Here is a 22,655-nt window from a genome sequence, read left to right on the forward strand (position 1 = left end):
ATTCTGCACCACTTGAAGTTTCCGCATCAGCTTCAAAGGAAGCCCCACGTAGAGCGCATTACAGTAGTCTAATGTAGAAATTACAAGCACAAGTACTAAGGTAGTGAGCGCCCCCGTGTCTAGGTAAGGTCGCAGCCGGGCAATCCGCCAAAGGTGGAAAAAGGCGGTGTGGACTACCGATACCACCTGCGTTTCCATGGTGAGCATCGGGTCCAGGTGTACCCCAGGCTGCGGACCCCACACTTGTGGTTCCTGCTGTACTTATGTTGGTTCAGGCTCCAATCTTAACAGCACCTAGCTCTCAACAGATTACTCTAGAAGGAAGGAAGCCCACAACAACAAAAGGTTCCACTTTTTCTTTTTCATCCAGGGCAGGGAAAAACTTCACTTTCTCAGTGACAATCTGCATGTGCTCAGAGGCATTTCAAGCATATACATATTAGCTAAACAGGAATAAATACCACAGCAATCCACAAATATTGCATAGCATATCTTAGTTTCCATCACATGTTACATATAAATTGAAGTGTGGATCTGGTTCTCCAAACTTTATTTATTTATTTATTTATTAAATTTATACCCCGCCCCTCTAGACCAGTGTTTCTTAACCTTTTTGAAAGAAACGCCCCCTTGAGCCATTGAGGAAGTTATCATCGCCCCCTCCCCGCGGCGATGATATCTTTTTATTTATTTAATTTATTTATTTATTTATTTGTTTGTTTGCTTGTTTGTTTGTCTGTCTGTTTGTTTGTTTGTTTATGACACTTAAATCCAATGACCCCTGAAAAAGAAAGGTTACTTACCTGTAACGATGGTTCTTCAAGTGGTCATTCTGTGAATTCACACAAAGGGTTAATACCAGCGCCAGCGTTGGTCCTCTCGGAACATTCTCTAGCTGCCAGAGAAAAGTAACAATGTTTAGGACTACCCCTACTGCGCACGCCCAGCCTAACCGTCCCTCAGTTCCATTTGTCCACCACAGGTACCTGAAGTCATAGAGATACCAGTGACAGAGAAACAGAGGGGAGGCCGGGCGGGATTGTGTGAATTCACAGAATGACCACTTGAAGAACCATCGTTACAGGTAAGTAACCTTTCTTTCTTCATCGTGGTCTTCTGTGAATGCACACAAAGGGTGATTAGCACGCTTACTAACCGGATGGTGGGCTGTCACTGAAGAACAGATGTTAACACTGCCCTCCCGAACCTCGTCTCATCTCTTGCCCTCATGTCCAATCTGTAGTGGGTTATGAAGGTAGAGGCATTGGACCAAGTAGCGGACCGGCAGATGTCGGGCAGGTCGACGCCATGGAGTAAGGCAGTTGATGAGGCTATAGCCCTGGTGGAGTGGGCCCTAAGCCCCTCTGGAGGGTCCCTGCGGTTGAGTTCGTAGGCAAGAGCGATGGTAGATACCAGCCACCTAGAGAGTGTCGACGGCGAGGCCGGACAGCCCTTCTTAGGACCAAAGTAACAGAGGAAAAGCCTGTTCGCCTGTCGAAAGTCCTTAGTCCTAGATACATAAAAGGCGAGGGATCGTCTAACATCGAGCATGTGAAGCATGCACTCAACATCGGTAGCCGGAGACGGAAACAAGGTTGGCAGAATCAGTGGCTGATTGACATGGAAGTCCGAGACTACTTTAGGGAGAAACGAAACGTCCAAGTAGAGCATAACCTTGTCCCTGAAAAATTGAAGGAATGGCTGATCAGAGCAAAGCGCTGCTAATTCACTAGCCCGGCGAGCGGACGTGATAGCCACCAGGAACAGTGTCTTCAAAGAGAGTAGCTTAAGGTCACAGGTAGCCATGGGCTCAAAAGGAGGCCTAGAAAGTGCATGTAGGACCAAGTGCAGGGACCACTGTGGAAGTGGTGGACGAATAGGAGGTTGAAGATTAGAGAGGCCTCTCAAGAACATTCTAACTGTAGGGTGAGAGAAAAGCCGGGAAGAGGGAGAGTTTCTGGGTTGGAAGAAAACAACCGCTGCGAGATACACTTTGATAGTAGAAATAGAAAGGTGAAAATCAAACAGATAACGGAGGTACTGTAGAAGTGTGGCAACAGATACAGGGGACGGAACGAGATCCCTCTGCTGGGTAAACTTCAAAAAACTTTTCCACTTGTACGCATACAAACGAGACGTGGAAGGCTTGACGGCGTTATTCAAGACTTCCTTGATTTCGGGACGATCTTCCACGCTGTCAGATGGAGCGCTTCGAGGTCCGGGTGAAGGACTTTGCCCGCCTCCTGGGTCAGCAGGTCGGGCCACAACGGGAGGGTTCTGGATTCCACAGCCATCTGGACTAGAGTGGGGAACCACACCTGCCGAGGCCAAAAAGGTGCGATGAAAATGGCTGGAGTCATCGAACGTCGGAGTTTCACTAGGGACCTCTGTATCAACGGAAGAGGTGGAAACATGTATAAGAGGCCCTGGTTCCATGGGATCATGAATGCGTCGCCGAGAGAGTGCAGGCCGAGGCCGGCCCGAGACGCATACCTGGGGCATTTCGCATTCTGAGGGGATGCAAACACATCCAACACGGGGGTCCCCCACCAGTGGCAAAGGTCCTGGAAGACCAGAGGATTCAGTTCCCATTCGTGTGTCTGATGTTGAAGTCTGCTGAGAGTATCTGCGACTGTATTGTCCTCTGTGGCCACATGGATGGCTACTGGGTAGACCTGATGACGGTAACACCACTCCCAGAGGAGGATGGAGAGGTATAGGAGTGACTGAGAACGAGTTCCTCCCTGCTTGTTGACATAATGCATTGTGGTAGTGTTGTCGGTCACTAGTTGAACTCCGCGGCCCTGTAGCAGCGGAAGGAAGGACCTGAACGCTTTGATGACCGCAAGCAGTTCCAGGTGATTGATGTGGAACATTGCTTCCTGCGGAGTCCAGAGGGCGTGAATGATGTGATGGCCGCAGTGCGCCCCCCAGCCGGATGGACTGGCGTCCGTTGTGACTTGGGTGGTGAGACGGAGTGGACGAAAGGGACGGCCAACCATGAGGTGAGGTGTGTACGTCCACCACTGGAGCTGTCTGACTAGTTCCGGCGTGACACGAAGACGTTTCCTCTGGCTGTCCACCATGGGATCGAAGAGAGCGAGGAACCATGACTGGAGGGACCGTAGCTTGAGACGAGCGTGGGCTAGTGCCGGTGTGGTAGAGGACATCAGGCCGAGAAGGTGCTGGGCATGATGGGCTGTCACCCGACCTCGAGGCTGGAATTTTCTGATGGCTCGTCGAATCTTGTGTATTCTCTCTGGGGGGAGAAATGCACGATCCTTTACGGCGTCTAAGCAGACCCCTATGTATTGTACTGTTTTGGAGGGGATGAGCTGAGACTTCTCTTTGTTGACAGTGAGACCGAGGTTGCGAAGGAGATACAGGATGAATTTTGTGTCTTTCAGGGATTGTTTTCGTGACGTGGCGACCACTAGCCAATCGTCTAGATAAGGATAGACGTGGATGCCCCTGAGACGAAGGTAAGCTGCCACTGGGGCCATGACCTTGGTGAAAGTTCGGTGAGCTGTGGACAGGCCGAATGGCAGGGCCTGGAATTCGTAAATTGTGTCCTGAAAAATGAACCGAAGAAACTTGCGGTGGTCGGGGTGGATAGTGACGTGAAAGTATGCGTCCTTTAGATCTATAAGGACGAACCAGTTGTTTTTCTTTAGCAGGTGCATGATGGACTCTAAGGTGAGCATTCGAAACCGTCTGGGTCGCAGGTAAGTATTTAGGAGTCTTAGATCGAGGATGGGCCTTATGCCTCCTCCTCTTTTTGATACAGCAAAATAACGGGAATAAAACCCGTGTTGTATGTCGCGAGGTGGTACTGTATAGATGGCATCCTTTTCCAAGAGAGATGAGATTTCTTCCTCGAGCGAGGGATCGAAGGAGGAATGATTTATGAAGCCTAGCGGAGGAGATCTTATAAACTCCAGCTGGTAACCGTGTTGAATGATCCTTAGAGCCCAAGTATCAGTTGTGATAGCAGACCAGTTGTGGAGAAACGGCTGAAGACGGGTGGTGGGTGGTGAATGGGTAAGTATGGGAGGCCGAAAGTCAAAGATACTGTTTTTGCTTTTTTCCGGGTGGTTTAAAGGCTTGACGACGGTGAGACGGACGAGGCCGGTATCCCTGGTATCCCTGAACAGAGGAGGAGGACTGTCCGGAGCGTTGGTGAGGTAAGTGTTTATAAGGATGGTATTGTTGAGAAGGTTGTTGGTATTGGCCGTAGGATTTACGCCATTGGGGTCTCCTCTGTCTAGACTGAGTTTGGACAGAGTATGACTTTGCAGTCCTCTTGGCTTTGTGGAGGTCCTCTAAGTGGGAGTCAGTTTTTTCATTGAACAAGCCACTAGCGTCGAAAGCGAGACTCTCAACTTTCGATTTAACATCATCCAGTATGTCTGCAGAACGGAGCCAAGCATGTCTTCGAATGGTGATGGCAGACATAAGAACCCTAGCAGCAATCTCTGCTGCATGTCGAATGGAGAGACGTTCATGTTTGGATACTGTCTGAGCCTCCTCATAAGAGTTTAGAAAAGCTTGCCGGGTGTCTTCAGGTATCATTTTCAGCCCTGGCAAAATTTTAAGCCACAACTGCTTGTGATACGCCCCTAACACAGTCTGATAATTGATGACCCGGAGCAACAAGGTGATAAGGGAGTATATTTTCCTGCCTATGATTTCCAGCTTTTTACCCTCTTTGTCAATGGGAGTAACGTGAGCCTTGGCAGATGGTCTTGAACAACTTGTTTCTACAATGAGAGAGTTTGGAATTGGATGCTTGAGCAAAAAATGGGTGTCAGCCCCATGAATTCTGTAAAAGTTCTCTGTGCGACGAGGAACATTTGGGGTATTCGCAGGCTGAGCCCAGAATTCCTTAATGGCCTCCATAACCACAGGCACAAAGGCTATACTGGGAGGAGCGGTACTATCCTTCTTAATGTCCCCGAAGAATAAGTCTTCTCCCGGAGGTGAAGGGAGATTCAAGTCCAATTTCAAGGTTTTAGCCAACCGTGACATCATCTGGGAGTAGCAAGAGAAGTCCTCAGATGGAGAAGATGCGTGAGGGTCCCCGGTGTCGGAAACCACGACATCTCCCTGAGGTAACCCCTGAGGTGGCAGGGGAAGGAGTTGTTCTTGATCGGAGTCAGAAGCGTGTTCTGTGGACACCTCATCTGGATCGGAGGAGAAGACATCTCTTTTCTTTTTTGGAGGTGGTCCCTCGACGCCGACTGACGCTGTCGGAAGTTGTGACGGGACCGCAGTCGATGCCGACGTCGAAGGCACTGGTTGTGGTGCAGGGGCAACCGGTAGTGAAGGTGGTTTATCTCCGACACGGATAACTCAACGCCGACGTCGAGGACGGGTGGACTCCGACGAAGAAGACAGGTAAATGTACCGGATCTTCTTATGATACCGGTCTCGAGACGTGGACGTCGAAGATGAGGAAAAAGACCTCGAGTGACCATGTCGACATCGATGGTGTTTACGACGCTTGGGTCGGTCAGAGTCTGCCGAATAGGAAGAAGAGGATCGACGTCGATGTTTACTACGACGTCGATGGGATCTGCGCTTCTTCCTACAACGTTTGCGCTTCAAAGATTTCGAGTCCGAACGACGGGAAGAGTCGGACTGGGATGAAGCCCGATGCTTCCTCTTCGATCGTTTTCATCGAGGAGACTTCGATCTCGAGCGGCCGGTGGAAGGGGACCGACTCGGGGAGCGATGCTTCTCCGTGCAAGGGCGTTTGTCTCAAGGGGATTTCGACCTCGAACGCACGGGTGAGCGAGGCGCTTTGTCTCGTGGGGATCTCGAGTCCGAGTGCACCGACGAGATCGACAAAGGAGACGACCCCTGGCCCGCAGGAGATGGGCTATGTGGGGCAGAAGTCAGGCCAGTAGTGGCTCCAACCAGCTGGCTCGGCGTCGGGGAAGACATTCCCACCGACAGTATGACTTCAGTGCGTCGAACAGGAGGTGGAACGGGTGCGTCGGCCGAAGCTTCGAAGCGCCTCGACAAACCTTCGAGGATCGGAGAAGGTATCGACCCGGAGCTTGGAGAGAGTCGAAGGGACGTCGCCTTAGGCTTGGCAGACGCCTTGGTTCTCGACGTTTTGGATGGCTTAGTTTTCGGTGGAGCAGGAGCCGGCGGCTCGGGATTCGAAACAAGAGTGGTCGACTTCGACGCCGCGGACTTCTTCGACATTTTTGAAACTTTGGAAACCACAGATTGTACGGGGGCTGCTCTGGAAGTGGAGGCCATCTCCCCCTCCGAGGGCGCTGTGGAGGATAATGTTGACTCCCACAGGTGAAGTTTAAGGCGCTGCTGGCGAGCCTTAAGGGCGGCTTTAGTGAAAGCTTTGCAGTGTGGGCAAGTTTTGGAATTGTGCGATTCCCCCAAGCAATACAAACAAGTATCGTGGCCGTCCTGGTGGGGAATTTTGCGATTGCACACCACACACCTGCTAAAGGGTCCGGACGGGGACATAGGGTGGTAAGGCACCGACGTCGACCAGTTTAAGGGAGAAGGCAAAGAAGTCCGTAAACAGTCCGATTGAAAGCCGAGGGAGAATAGAGAGTAAACCGATGTCGCCTAGTTTGAAGGAAAAGCGCGCAAGGGTAGTCCGTTAGATCTAAGCCAGATTTCTAATAAGAAAGCAGCTAAGAACGAGAGGCTCCAAACCGCCAGGCGGAAAAATGGAACTGAGGGACGGTTAGGCTGGGCGTGCACAGTAGGGGTAGTCCTAAACATTGTTACTTTTCTCTTGCAGCTAGAGAATGTTCCGAGAGGACCAACGCTGGCGCTGGTATTAACCCTTTGTGTGCATTCACAGAAGACCACGATGAAGAACAAAATTCAATTCCAAGAAAATGAAATGCCCCAAAAAAGTAACATTTAATGATTTAGTTGCAAGCGAATTTTAAGACGCAAAAAGAAATATAAAAAGGGCATAAAAACAAACCACAATGCAGGAACTAAAAATTTCAAGATGAAAACTCTGAAACTAAATTAAGATTGGAGAAAAATATATATTCATGCACACTGTAAAAAGGCTGCAGCCATCGTAACAGATTTGGCTTGCTCCAGCGCCCCCCTACTGCTCCAGCACCCCCACACCACCCCTTTTCGTTCTACCGCCCCCCTGAAAAATGAAATCGCCCCCTGGGGGGCATTATCGCCCACGTTAAGAACCACTGCTCTAGACCATGTCTACTCGGGGCGGCTTACAACATAAAATATATCAATATATAATCATAAAAATTACAACTACTATATTAGTTAAAAACAATTAATTTAAGAAAGGATTACCAAGATGGGGTAGGATAAGGAAAGAAGAAATTTAAAAAGACTTAGCTGACTGGAGGGAAGGCCTGCCTAAATAGCCAAGTTTTTAACTGCCTTTTAAAAGCACCCAGCGAGGGTGCCAGCCGAATTTCTGTTGGGAGGGTGTTCCACAGCCGAAACTTCTATGAATCATAGGCTGATATCGGGTAACCTTAAGTGCTGCTGATGGGTAAGCATTAGCCGAGACTGGATTTTGTTAACATAAAGTTTCCTAACCCCCCTTGCTCCACCAGGTTCCTAGCCCCCTTGGGGCAGGATCAATTTGATTCAAGTCAAATCAATTTAAACAATGATTTATATCAAATCAATCTTTAAAAAAAAATTAACAATCCTATTTAATTTTTAAATCTGATAAATCACCTTGCAGTGATTTAAATCAAATTCACGCTGCCTTGGGACAGCCTTAAATGTCTGACAATAAACATTACCTATCTTCTGCGGAGTAACTTGATGTTACTGGATTTCAGCTAGAATCTGATAAAACAACAAGTATAAGTCTGGCAATAAAATCTCCTCAAACCTTCTTCTGTTGCTGTTCCATTCTTGATCTTCTCCTTCAGAGACAACAGTAATTTCTGTAGTTGCTCAAATATCAGGTCCACTGTGCTGCCTTTTAACTGTCTCCAAAATATTTTTGCATCACCTGTGGGAAGGAAAAATTCTCCTTACAATCTCCTTTTGCCATTTGAAAAAGCTTCTGAATCTGCTACAGATTCCTTCCTCCTGGGCTCTGGTACCGTAAAATACAAGATACTGTATCTATTTTTTCTCTACCCCCCCACCCCAAACTTGGAAAACCCAACCCAGCTGCACAACAGACTCAGATGGGGGAGGTATGCTACAAACTAAGAAACAACGTAACAATTATCTTATTATGAGTAACAGAATCAAGTTCACAATTCCTTTGCATGCAGAAAACACATCTATTCTCCCACATATTCCTTTGAGCAATCTAATTACTGCTATTGCTAAACAGAAAGAATGCAGACATCCATGTTGATTTACTACAAATCACCCAGAGAACAAATGGTCAATCTTGGTATACTCCTGATGTAAGCAGTACAATATAAGGAACAGTATATTCAATGGTTCCCAGAGAGGACATTATTCCTATTAGATTCTGGGAATTGCAGTCCTGGATTATCCAAGGTTGAGAATCACTAGTGTACAGCAATAGATCAGCGGAAGACAGACATTTTTGTAACTTCAGGAAGGGTTGCCTGGGTCATGCACACTGCTCCATCACTTCTGAAGCAGTGGGAGCAACAACATAAACAGGCCTCGTGGGGAGATTATATTCTGCAATCTGCTCCTCTCAAAAAGGCAAAGGGAAAAAAAAGGATTGTTCTTGGCTTTCTTCCCTAGCTCATTGTCAAGAAACAAGAGAAAGGAAAGTGTCTGTTGCAAGACAATACAATAACTAAACACTAATTTAATTTTAGTAATTTGTTTAGCTCCTGTGGTTTGTGTAAAGGACATTTGCACAAGCCACAATGTGGAAATGCACAGAGTTTATCATACAGTGTCAGGAGGATGCGTGCAACTTGTGAATTGGTTGCTAATACACTTCTAAAATATTAAATGAAATATACTTGCTTTTAATTGGGGACGTGGTGGCGCTGTGGGCTAAACCACAGAAGCCTGTGCTGCAGGGTCAGAAGACCAAGCAGTCGTAAGTTCGAATCCACGCGACGGAATGAGCACCCGTCGCCTGTCCCAGCTCCCGCCAACCTAGCGGTTCGAAAGCATGCAAATGCGAGTAGATAAATAGGTACCATCTCGGTGGGAAGGTAAACAGCGTTCCGTGGCTAAATCACACTGGCCATGTGACCACGGAAAGATTGTCTTCGGACAAACGCTGGCTCTATGGCTTGAAGAGCGGGATGAGCGCCGCCCCCTAGAGTCGGACACGACTGGACAAAAATTGTCAAGGGGAACCTTTACCTTTACCTTACTTGCTTTTAATACTGAAAACATATGATCACTACAGTCAACATTTATTTATTTGTTTATTTATTTATTTGATTTCTATCCCGCCCTTTTAGACAAAGTCTACTCCGGATGGATGCTAAATATAAAGTTAAAGAGATTATAAATTATTATCTAAAGTCTCAGACATTATAGGGCTAGTTGTCAAAAAGATATGGCATATTACATTACTTTGATAAGTATCCTACGGTTGCCATACAACATGGCGGGACACATGTACAGTGGTGCCTCGCTTGACGACATTAATCTGTTCCAGCAAAATCCCTGTAGAGCGAAATCGTCATCAAGCGAAAGTAAAAAGCCCATTAGAATGCATTAGAAACTGGTTAATGCATTCTAATGGGCAAAATACCTCATCGTAAAACGAAGATCCTCCATAGGGCGACGATTTTCTGCTCCCTGTAGAGTGAAGAATCTGTCCCTAACACAGCGGGGAGCCATTTTACACAGCGGGCGGCCATTTTGGAAACCTGACGATCAGCTGTTTTGATCGTTAAGCAAAAAATTGGTTCCCGAAGCAGGGAACCGATCATCGTAAAGTGGATTTTCCCCATAGACACATTGTTTTGTGATTGCAATAGCGATCGCAAAAACCTCATCGTACAGCAGATTCATTGTACAACGAGGTAATCGTCAAGCGGGGCACCACTGTATCTCATCTGACTTGTCCAGGAGGCAATATTCAGATCTCAGAAATTCCATGGTAATTTTAAATTGTCTTTTAAATGTCAAATGTTTTTACAAAGTACTTGGAATTTTGGAAATTGGAGAGCTATAGTGTCCATCCCTTGTTTATTAGATAAAAGAAGGAAGCAACTAGTTATTTTAGATTGTTGATATAGAATTCCACAGAAGTTAGGAACAGAGATAAGATATTTGTATTTGTATATGAATACCCTGGGCCCAAGTGGGTTGCCTCATTGTGCAAGACGTAGCTTCTTTGCCTTCCTGTGCTGTTGGCCACTCCAGCTAGGGGGCGGGATGATAAGTCTCCCCACTCAGCTGCTGAGTGACCAGCAGTGCAGGGAAGAGAAGCATTAGCTGGGCTACATCCAGGATTAGCATGACGGGTTGGTTCAAGATGGTGGGACTGCACTTCCCAACCACCTGGATCCAAGATATTCATATATGAGCACAAATATCCCACCTCTAATTAAGAACAATGAATCCTAATGTGAGTAACTTTTGGTGGATATGTATAAAGGGTAAAGCACATTTGATTAACAAATAGATCTAAGTGTAGAAAAGCTAGCAGTTTAGGAAGAATGTAGTTTTTCAGGTAAACAGAATATATATATATATATATATATATATATATATATATATATATATATATATATATATATATATATATATATATATATATATATATATATATATATATATATATATATATATATATATATATATATATATATATTCTACTTCTTCAAAAATTTTGTGCAAACTGTGCATTCAGAACTAACACAATATGTTTAACAATAGCAAAGGAATTTTTTAGCACTAAATGGAAGTCAGTTTCCTACAGAAAACACACATTTTCTCAACAAAACATGACATAGAGCATATGTATTTAACCTTGTTGAAATGGTTTTTGTCATGAAAGCTACAAAGTAAATAAAGCCCAAAGGGAAAAATTGATCTGCTTTAAAAGTGATGCTGGAAGATTGCACTGCAGACTGCAAGAACAAACAAACTAGACTAGTCAGGCCTAAATTATCTCTGGCAGCAAAAGTGGTGGAACTGAGCCTCTCCTATTTTGGCATATCATGAGAAGACAAGAGTCTCTGGAAAAGACAAATAATGCTGTGAAATGTTGAAGGCAACAAGAAAAAAGGAAGACCGAATATGAGATAGGTTGATTCCCTGACAATAGCAACAGATTTGCATTTGCAAGAGCTGCGTACAACAGTTGAAGACAGGCCATTTTGGATATCTCTCATTCATAGAATTGCCATAAGTCAGATACAACCTGACAGCACATAACAACACTATTGTATGTAAATAATTACAAAAAGCAGTAAAGTGGTCTTTATTGATAAGCATCTCAAAACTACATATTTAACCTGTGTATGCTTAATTGTATGTGTTATATATTGACTGCATGCTTTTAATTTTTTTAAAAGGAAAGGGAGACAGCTTTGTTCACTACAAAATACATGAAAAACCCGTGATATGAAGAGTTCTCATTTCTCCCACTGTGTTATGGCCCTGATAGATGCCTGAGGAACGTGATAAATTGTTCAGTACTTTGTACACTTAAAAGTATACTAAACACACAGAACAGCCCACTACATTAGTAAAATGTAAGTGCGATCTACACAACGAGGCTTATTTTCAAATCGGTAATATCCTCGTAATTCTCTTCATCAACCTGAACTCACTTCCAGAAGTGGGTTCACCATTCGGACCGATTTTTTGCCAGACTAGGACAAAAATCAAACTTCAAACAGATCTTGACAAGCACACATCTTCTGAAGAGCTGACTTGATTTTTCAGTTTACCTGGCATCCTCCCAATTGATTCAGAACAATGTGAGGACACGGAAGAGGGTAGCCCTGACCCAGGGACGGGGCTGGAACCACAAGCCCTCTTTCCTCCTCCTCCTCCTCCTCCACTCACTCGCACGCGGACACCATAAAAAAGGGGGACACAACACTCTACCTTCCATAGCGTCCTACTCGACAAACGTCCCTTTGCTTCGCATCAAACTCTGCCCCACCGCCCCGGGTTGAACTCCTGCAGAGGCTCCTGTTCAGTCCAACTCCACGCCAGCCCCGTCACAATCTCGCCGCACTCCGAAAGGCCACCGCTCACATCCCCCCCCCTTTTTCCACTTCTTCGCCCGCACATGCGTACAAAAAGCCGCGCGCTGTATTTCACGCAACCACTTAACACATAGAGGTAAGGTTTTAGCCTCGCAACCGAAAACTAAAGACAAGGGTAAGTGCTGGTTCGTTTTCGCAGTACTCCGTCGGAAGTGACGTTATTGTAGAGGAAATGGTAATAAAAAACACCCTGTGAATTCGGGATACTTGAAAAATAGGAATTTCTGGGCTTCCTAACTTTTCTTATTTCACATGAGAAGTGTTACGTCAAAAAAGGATATACATTTATTTAGTTGCCGTGGCGAAGAAGATGCAAATACAGTACATCGCAAACCAGGATCAAGCAACTTAAAAAACACCAATGCTCACGTATGTAAACTTCTTAACTTGCTTAATATGCTGGCCATTAATTATCCACTCATTTACCTGAGTGCATCTATTAAGAAACAACTTGATTTTCCTGAAACCGATTGTTATATTTACAATAGCCCATGAAAAGATGCAAGTCATTTAAGACCTATTTTAGAGAGCAACTATAAGTACAGTGTTGTTTGCATGTAGCAACAAATGAGTCTTAGTCTCTGTCAATTATGGTACGTAAAATTCTAATGCTAAGCACTTCTTGATCTATTGAAAATCAGCCCTCAACACAAGCTAAAATTAAATAATGAGGGGGCTAGTATATAGCCTTGGTGGTCCCCTCTAATGGTAATAAGATTTGTCAAATTACCCTAGGCCACACTTTATTTGAATTTTAGTTTGTTGGTAAAACACATCTTTTTATCAATCAAAGGAAGATATAGTTTGACCTATAAGTTAGTCCTTGGAATTGAGTCAAAGCCGATTTCAAGTCTATAAAGGGTACAAACAACCCATTCCCTTAGCACTCATATATTTCTCTGCTAGAAGGGTAAGTACTAAAGACTGGTCAAGGGTTGAGCTGCCTTTCCTGAAACCTGCCTGTTCATTCCCAAAAATACTCTCTTCTTTAATTCAGGTGCCAACTTTAATATTCAAATAACTGACCAATAATTTCCCCATTACTGACAATAAATGAGTAAGTCTATAATTTGAAGTTTCCTCTCTGTTGCCTTTTTAAAAGACTGGGATCACTGTAGTCTCTAACCATGCTACAGGAAACTTGGCATTGCATATTATTCTCTATTCACTGAAACACTATTGGCAGAAATCCTGTTACATAATATATTCCAGTGAAAGCGTGATGATGTCATCAGCAATTTTCTGTGATTAACATCTTCCTGCCCTTTAGCTTTTCTGACTCCAATGTAATTCTTTTCACTACATGGAAGCTGCAGGATGGAAGGAGGAAGCCTTTAATTATTGAAAGTCTTCCCCTAGCAGTAATGTCAAATGACAGTGGTAAATTTTGTTATTTAAATACTTTCTCTTTCCATTCAGTGGCTTCCTTGACTTCCATGCAATGAAAAGATTACAGAAGAGTCAGAAAAGCTACAGGACATGTTTTTATTTTTCTTGTGATAAACAAGAAAGATAAAAACATGTCCTGTAGCTTTTCTCTCTGGTCAAGACATTATTTTAATTAAGTTCGTTAAATGGAAAGTTGGCATTGCATGTCTTTTTCTTCAGCCAAATCTCTGGATTTTGATGTTACATTATTCTTTTCTAGTTATGTGTAAATGGCAAATTGATTTAGTTTGGCCCACTTATACATTGCCTGGGATGCTTTCCTACAATATTATTTCTTGGCCAGAACAGATCCTAGAAAGAGAATTATTTGACTGTTTTACAGCTAAATTAATTGTTCATACCAATAATTGACTGGTGATCTTATCTGATTTGAAAACCAACAGTAAAGAATAATGTGGTGCCTGAGGATAATAATGTTAACTTTATTAGGGAAATGTCATTTTACTGCATTGGAACCGATGTGTCCTACAAAGCTTTGAGTTTTAGTACCTCTTACAGTGTATCAGATAATCCTTGGCATCCAATGTGCTATGTACAAAATTAAAAGCTCCCTTCACCTCCAAATCAGTTCTCACCCTTTTGCCAATGCCATTCTGTAAATAAAATATCTTTTTTTTTCAATGCTGAAAAAAGTTCTGTGGGGCTTGTATTGATTTTTGTATGCAGCTGGATGGGCGTGGGGAAAGACTTTAATATTGGAAAATCACCTCCAATAGTGCCACTGCACAAGAGAATTTCAGCCAGTGAGTCTTAACAAAGAAGACGTCTTTCAGCATGTGCAGAGCGCTTTTGTCATTTCATCAGAAAGCCATTAAAGTTTTCACCATTATCAAATCTTTAAAATAATGGCAGAGTATCTACATTAATTTTCTGGATTAGCATTCAGTTCTAGACAGGCTTGGACCTGGTCTTTCATGTTTGAAAATAAGCTGCAGAACTAGGAGATCCCCACATTTTCATGTGTACAGGTCACTCAACTGGTTACAGGTGAAGAAAGAAAAACAAACAAGCTGAGATACTGATTTTATTAAAAATGGAACAGATCCATTTCCACTACTGACTTTTAAAATACTATGTGAATAAATAATTTCTCCCTAAGGTTATAAGTTTACATCTCAAATCACCAGTAGGATTTTGTAATCATTTGAACTTTGGACATTTTAAAGAGTTGTGTTACATTTTCCAAAACAGTAATCATAATTTTATGTTAACATGCATGCAACCTGATATTTCTGTTAGAGTCTTGTTTGCAACCTCAAATGCTGACTATAGTTTGTATGACTGGAAAGGGTTTTTCTAGGCTGGGGGTTATCTATCCAGAACTAACCAATTGCTCCTTCAAGCTTTTGATTTCAAAGAGAGCCCCGCCTCTCTGAGTGCTTTTTTCTCATAGCACAGTGGTTAAACCGCTGTACTGCAGCCAAAACTGTGCTCACGACCTGGGGTTCAATCCCAGGTAGCCGGCTCAAGGTTGACTCAGCCTTCTATCCTTCCGAGGTTGGTAAAATGAGTACCCAGCTCGCTGGGGGAGGGGGGCAATGTGTAGCCTGCATAATTAACTTGTAAGCCGCCCAAAGAGTGCTTGAAGTGTTATGGGGCGGTATATAAACAGCGCGCTTTGCTTTACTTTGCTTTATTGGAAGCAATCTGTTTATTTGCTGTTGAGCTCTTTAACTGGTTTCTAAGTATGTGTGCAGTAAAGAAACAGTATGCATAAGTCTGTAATTTCAAGCAACTTAAATATTTTTACTCTTTCTATTACAAATGCCTTGAAGTGAGTTATTGAGACTTTCAGTGCTGGTTAATCAGAAAGGATGGACTCTGGGGAACTTGTAGCTACAGTATTTTACTCTGTGGGTCTCTGTACTTATACTATGTTGCAAAAAGTAAATTTACCAAAAATTCAAAACTCTGACACAATTTCTTTATTGAAATAAATGTGTGTTTCAGAGTGCACATTAAAGTGCTTCTTTCTGTGATGTAAGAGTGCCGTTTGAGGTCAAACCCACTTCCACTGCTGAAATGTGATCCTTTACAATGGCCTGTACCACCTCCTGGCTCAGGTAGCCCAATTGAAGGTAAAGGTAAAGGTTCCCCTTGACAATTTTTGTCCAGTCATATTCGACTCTAGGGGGTGGTGCTCATCCCCGTTTCCAAGCCATAGAGCCAGCATTTGTCCAAAGACAATCTTCCGTGGTCACGTGGCCAGTGCGACTTAGACACGGAATGCTGTTACCTTCCCACTGAGGTGGTACCTATTTATCTACTTGCATTTGCATGCTTTCGAACCGCTAGGTTGGCGGGAGCTGGGACAAGCGACGGGAGCTCACTCCATCGCGTGGATTCGATCTTACGACTGCTTGGTCTTCTGACCCTGCAGCACAGGCGTCTGTGGTTTAGCCCGCAGTGCCACCATGTCCCTTAGCCCAATTGAAAGCTGTCCTCTATATGCTGTAAAGCTGTAAATTCTCAAAATATAATCAAGATATAATCAACAACTCTTTTTCTTTTTAAAATGAATGATGTGTCGAGGGCTCTTAAGTTTCAGAATGTCAAGAAACTACAACTGAAGGACCAGCCATAAAAAAGAGATCGCCCATACCACATTTAACAAAATACTATGCAGCATTTGAAGCTATTACACTTGTACAAGTGAATAAAGACCCTTGACTGGACTCAAATGGAGGCAGTGCTGCTAACTTCTACTTAGGCTATAACTACACTGTCAAATACAGCATGGTTTGCTCCTCATAAATGGGTGAATTCAAAGTATTTTTTACTGACCACATGACAGAAAGGCTGATTCAAATCCGTCCATTTTTGCTCCCAAAGCAGCTTCTCTGCTGCTGGAGGGAGGCATTCTACTTTTTTTAAGCTAGAACAATTTCAATTTCCTTTTTTCCCCTATGCAGTTAGTTGTGATATGTTTTTATAAAGATGGGGTGGCATGTCTTTAGGTGATGTTTTGGTGATGTGGGTGAGATGTCCAGGACCCAGGAAACATGACATCCTCTCCCCCAATCATCCTCCAATTTCTTTTATTATTTTTAAAGGTCTTGTACATAAGGGCTTAGCACTAGATTTATGGAAGATGATTTTAGTAAAACAAAGGATTACTCTGTTATCTAGAAGAATATTAAAATATGAGAAGAATATTGGGCAAAAAATGGACTATGCAGCCTTATAAATCAGTATCTGCCAAGTCTAAGGAAATTGTATTAAAAACAGTTCATAAATGGCAATTGCACCCAATAAAACTTAATAAAATTAATAAAGATATACCAGATTGGTGTTAGAGAAATCATGGTTCAGAAAAAGCATAGGAAAATATGTTGATCTCCTGTTTGAAGGTTAAATAATTCTGGCATGATATTACAGAGTGGATGGGTAAGTTAACACAGCAAGAGATGGGTCCAAAAGAAACTTTTGCTATTTTCAATATTCCACTGGAGAGAATGGGAATTTATCTAATAAAGAGTAGGTGGCAGGTCTTGTAGTTGCTGTGAGAACTGAAGTCACCCAAGCTTGGAAAAATACTCAAGAACTTCCTTTTCAAAGACATTTGCATAGGACATGGGCAAAAGCACTGATGGAAAAACTGACTACTCTCATAAACAATTTCATAAGCATTTGGTTTTCTTTGTTGGTTTTTGATTTGGAATTAGAGAGGATGAGATTTTGAGAAGTCAGTTGGAGGACCCAACTAATCTGGGTCTTTCAAGCTCGATAGAATGCATGCATTAATGGACTATAGGAATGGATTGTATTATTCATAGAGATAAAATTATTGTGTATGGTAGTGCATGAGTAATTGAGTTATTAGTCTTGTATTATAATCCTTTTTATTGTTTTTTCTTATTTTCAAGGATTGTCACTAAAACTAAAAAGAGAGGGAGAAGAAACTACAACTATCAAGAAGCAACATTTGTTATAGTTATAGAAATAAATAAAATAAATTAGAAATTAAAAAAAGAAGCAACATTCACATCCTTAACAGAGACATGTTGTAGCGCAGTGGTCCCCACCCTTGTTCTTGAACTACAACTCACAGAAGGCTTCACCACCACCTCTGCTGGCCAGGATTTCTGGGAGCTGAAGTCCAAGAACATCTGGAGACCCAAGGTTGGGGACCACTGTTGTAGAGAACAGCCCTGCCCTCACCTGTCCGTCACAGCAGAACAGTGGAGAAGGAGCCAATGAGAGGATGGAAGGCGGAGCCAAGGGGGGAGGGAGCTGGATATAAAGGCTGGTGTGTAGAGCCTGAGGAGAGAGATTCTGGTAGTAAGACAGTGTGAAACTTAAAAGTGAACTAAGAGTGAGTTAGAGATCTGTGAGACCGATGAATAGAATAGAGAGTCAAAAGAGGTTTAAAGTTATAGCAGTTTTAATTCAAATACTAGTGATTATCAACCTGTGATTTACCTATTGAAAATCATATATTAACTTCCCTGATCTAATAAATGACTTAAGTTTTAAAAGCACACATGTCTCCATGATTGAATAGTATTAAAGCAGCAATACCTGATGGCAGCGAAGAAAGAAGAAGAGTGAGAATCTCGTGAAAGCCTGGGGGAATAGGGGCTTCAGAGGAGATCGCCACACATGTCATTCCAGCAACATAGACACAATATGATATTCAATGGTGTGGTCAGTCCTATCCTGACCATAACTTGAAGCTAGACGGCTTTTGGCAGAGCAGTGAACCTAAATCCCACGCAGTCTGTGCACTGCAGTAGACACACAAGATTAGTGCAACTGAAATTATCATGCTGCTGAAGTTCCTATTGCATGTTGCAACTACCCAAATGGCAACCAGTTCCAAGGAATACTGTAGGTCACCTAGTTCAAATCATTGTGTAAGACAAGGTAGACACAATGCAGGAAAACTTCCTCTACATTTTCCATATGTGATTTTGATTGCTTTATCAATACTTAAGCAAAAACGCTGCAGCGCTGGAGGCATTCAAGAAAAAAATTGAAAATCGATTTGCTTTGATTTGGGTTCCTACATTGAGCAGGGGATTGGACTTGATGGCCCTATAGGCCCTTTCCAACTCAGTTTTCTCTATGATTCTGCACTAGTTTGAGCCTTGCTAACACCAGTAGTCTTGGCAGGGCTTCCACTTTCCATCTCTCGTTCCACACAGTAAGTAGACAGTGGGTAAAGCTCAACAGGATTTACAGAAACTTGGATCCAGAAAACAGATAATAAACTAGTGCATACAGAGTCAACAGTCCTAGTTCCCTGACTAGTCCCACATTCTCTCCACTGGTCTGCCACTCCCTGGATCTGTTCACTGAGAAGGTTGAAGTCCCTTGGAGCAACTCTGTTCCCTTCACTGAGCCCCCAGTATGACCAACCAGTCTCATCTAATATCCAAGGTTTTTCCCTCCTAGGAGTGTTCCCTGGAGCGAGGGGCAGTATGCCCATGCTGAGGACAGGTACATCAGGATTCTCTCTTTGATGTCACTTGTCTCCTCACTTCTTGACGTTGGCATTTGCAAAGTCTCCTTCTACACTAGTGTCTACACAGGGATGGGGTAGAGTCACTTCCCTTTCTTTGCTTCGTCTCTTCCTCCCTCTCTCTTCCCAATAGTAGGGTCACAATATTCATATTTAGAGGCCTTTTTATGAGCGCCTGAAATTGGATCCAGACCCCTTTCCAGCAATCCTTTTTATACACATAGTCCCATTCACTCTGGACTTATTCCTCAGGGGACTCCTCACCTAATATTTACCCAACTGGCCTTCCACTCCTCAGTCTTCATCTCCTGGGGTTTTTTCCTCTCTCACTAGTCCTGTTTCCTGTGACTGGGTTTTCCCCTTCTATGAAAGCATCTCTATTTCCCCCTTTGCAGCTTCCTTTAGCAGTCTTCATCGCACTCTGGAATAGGGGTATCTATCTATCCCTCTCGCACAGCAAAATCTATAACTTCTGTATTGACTGGCTCTCTTTCTTTGGTTCTTCCTCAGCCCAACAGCTGTCTCCCTCTCTCTTAATCTCCACTTCAACTTCCCCTGATGGCAAAGCTACTTTGATATCTCACATCCACCAGGGGTAAAATAGTTCCCTCCACTCCCCTAGGAACCATCCCCCATCTCCCAAAACTGACATAACCACTGTGGCTTCAGTTTGTATTCTGGCTTCTTGGGAAGAGTATCTACCAAGGCCGTGGCACCTTGCAGACTCTCTGCTACCAGCAGAGTAGATGAAGTTATCTGAGCAGCAATTTGGATGGGGGCCTTGATTCCCTGTTTGGAGCATAATGGCATGCTGACAAGGGCATCCATGACTCCTGTCCTCCTTACAACTAGGTTAATAAATTGAAACTCAATCCAGACAAGACAGACAGGCTGGAGGGCCATTTCCCTGCCCTGAATGAGGTAAAGGTTCCCCTTGACAATTTTTTGTCCAGTCGTGTTCGACTCTAGGGGGTGGTGCTCATCCCCGTTTCCAAGCCATAGAGCCAGCGTTTGTCCGAAGACAATCTTCCGTGGTCACGTGGCCAGTGCGACTTAGACACAGAACGCTGTTACCTTCCCACCGAGGTGGTCCCTATTTATCTACTTGCATTTGCATGCTTTAAAACCACTAGGTTGGCGGGAGCTGGGACAAGCGACGGGCGCTCACTCCGTTGCGTGGATTCGATCTTATGACTGCTTGGTCTTCTGACCTTGCAGCACAGGCTTCTGCGGTTTAGCCCTCAGCGCCACCACACTCCCCCTAAGGGATAGGGCCCCCAGCCTGAGGGTGCTCCTGGACCCTAGTCTTAACTCTAGAAGCCCAGGTGGCGAGGGGCACCTTCCTTCAGCTGCGGAAATTGTACCAGCTACAGCCCTACCTGGACGAGTGGAGTCTCATTACAGTTACATACGCACTGTAACATCTCGTATATATTACTGCAATGCGCTCTACGTGTGGCTGCCTTTGAAGATGGCCTGGCGGCTGCACCTGGTCCAGAATCAAGCTGCGCGGCTGGCGAGTGGTGGGGCCGCTAGGAGACGCATCAAGGTGATTCTGTATAAGTTACATTGGCTACCAGTTGCTGCCCAGGCCCAATTCTAAGAGTTTGTTTTAACATATAAAGCCCTAAACGGCTTGGGCCCTGGACACCTGAAGAACCGCCTCCTTCCATATGAGCCTACCCGGCAGTTAAGATCTAGCCAGGGGGCCCTTTTGAAAGAGCCGTCCCTCAAGGAGGTAAGAGTGACGACTTGTAGACAGAGGGCCTTTTAGGCAGCTGCCCCCAGACTGTGGAACGCCATCCCAATTGAGATACATCTGACGCTGATGTTGATGACATTTCGGCGCCAGTCAAAACCTTCCTGTTCCAGGAGGCTTTTAATTGAAATAATATCAACTGTGGGTCCTGATGGCAATTTTTAGAGTATATATTTTAATTGTATTTGTGGCATTTGCTCTAGTGGCCCCTGCTTGTCTCACCAAACACAGAGCTATCCCAACATGGCCTTTAATACACTGCCACCAGTTTATCTCTCTATCAACTAACTTTTCTTATGAAAGACTAAGGTCCATCCAGTACTGAACTTAAAATAAAGAAACAAGTTTATTGATTACACAGGGTTTCAGATATAATTCTTAAGTACATTCTTAAAGTTCCACAAAGCTTCAATATTTTTGTTTAATCTCTTCTATATTAATTAACATAGGTCACACTGACTAATCACTGATTAATCACTCCTTAAACACTCTCTGCCTCCAAAACCCCAAACTATCCTCTGTTCTAGCTCTTTCTGACTCGGACTGAACTTCTCTCCCAGGCTCCACCTCTTCAGCACCCCTTTGGCCCTGTCTCACAACCATATTAACATCTATCTTATAAATAAGGCATATAACCTAGGGCGGACACCACAGTATTTTAATTGTTTTATCTTTTTAATTGTATCTTAATTGTTGTAAGCCGCCCAGAGACCTTTGGATAGTGTGGGCGGCATATGTGTTAAATTAATTAATTAATAAATATTTTCCCATATAATTCAAGAACAAATGGAGAGAGACACATAGACAAACAGGCAGACTCAAGCACTAGATTTCATAGGTGAAACTGCTGTGATGTGTCTTGTAATGGAAGCACTTTTCATAATCATTGCATCATTAGCTACTTAATAGAAATTTTTTAAATACTGTAATATTGAATGATTAGTTAGGTATTTTTGTTGGGTTTTGTACCTTTTCCTCACAGTTCCTTTCAATATTTCTTCCATCCAAAATATGACATTAGCACTAAACGCAAGTAAATCAAGGGGAACTGATATGGCTGGAGGGGGCATGCAGCATTTCTCTTTCTGCCTCAGATACTAGAAAAGCTTGTAGTGCCCCTGGAATGGGAGGGGTTTCTAACTGGTAAAGCTGAATAGGAAATATACCTTTTTATGACCTATTCTAGCAATTCTAAAGGCACTGACCTATACAGTGGTGCCTCGCAAGATGATTGCCTTGCAGGACGATTACTTCGCAAGACGATGTTTTCTATGGACGATTTTCGCAAGATGACAATTTTCCCCATTGGAACGCATTAAATAGATTTCAATGCATTCCATTGGGGAACCGCGTTTCGCAAGACAATGTTTTCGCAAGACAGCATTTTTCGCGGAATTAATTAGCATTGTCTTGCGAGGCACCACTGTATGCTTTGCAACATTTTGTTCAAAAAGTAATGGCCAAAATCCAATTGGAAAAACCCCACACCTTTAAGAAAAATCAAGTAGCAGCCTCCCCCCCCCCCATCAGCTCCTCTTTATCTGACTGGTCACATGCTGGGTGCCTGACTGCAGGCAGTGTGAGATCAGGCGTCCAAAGCTGAGCCTGTAGGGAGGGAGGGAAATGCTGACACAATGACAGTATTGTATTATTACATCCTCACAAAGTCACATAAGCAAACAGGATTCTGGCTAACTTTCCTGCCTTAAAGCAATAATGTACCAAGATCCATTTGCAGATATCTTTGCAACAGAATGCTGTAGAGTTGTTTAATCCTTTGGGAATCAGTCAGTCTCAATACTTCATCCATGCA

At 43.7% G+C, this 22,655-nt stretch overlaps 1 protein-coding gene and 1 long non-coding RNA gene across 12 annotated transcripts in view; one reads left to right on the top strand and one right to left on the bottom strand.

The window, feature by feature from the left end:
* Window positions 1-12,294, bottom strand: part of SETDB2 (SET domain bifurcated histone lysine methyltransferase 2) — an 88,761-nt gene extending 76,467 nt beyond the window's left edge. For 6 of the 11 annotated variants that reach the window (XM_072993165.2, XM_072992908.2, XM_072992964.2 and 3 more), the window contains exons 1-2: window positions 12,007-12,232; window positions 7,874-7,996 (exon numbers count right to left, since the gene is read on the bottom strand). In XM_072993165.2, coding sequence (XP_072849266.2) covers window positions 7,874-7,996; window positions 12,007-12,013 — 130 coding nt within the window. In that variant the 5' untranslated portion in view covers window positions 12,014-12,232. Of the gene's footprint in view, window positions 1-7,873; window positions 7,997-12,006 lie in introns of those variants that run through there. The other 5 variants (XM_072993157.2, XM_078378285.1, XM_078378287.1 and 2 more) reach the window with 5 other exon arrangements.
* Window positions 12,295-12,335: 41 nt separating this feature from the next.
* LOC140705671 (uncharacterized) lies at window positions 12,336-17,591 on the top strand. The gene is made up of 3 exons (XR_012085132.2): window positions 12,336-12,539; window positions 15,570-15,703; window positions 17,486-17,591. It is a non-coding gene; the product is annotated as an uncharacterized LOC140705671 (long non-coding RNA).
* The last annotated feature ends 5,064 nt before the right edge of the window (window positions 17,592-22,655 follow it).

This window comes from Pogona vitticeps, chromosome 1 (assembly GCF_051106095.1).
Source record: "Pogona vitticeps strain Pit_001003342236 chromosome 1, PviZW2.1, whole genome shotgun sequence".
In the NCBI taxonomy this organism is placed as follows: domain Eukaryota; kingdom Metazoa; phylum Chordata; class Lepidosauria; order Squamata; family Agamidae; genus Pogona; species Pogona vitticeps.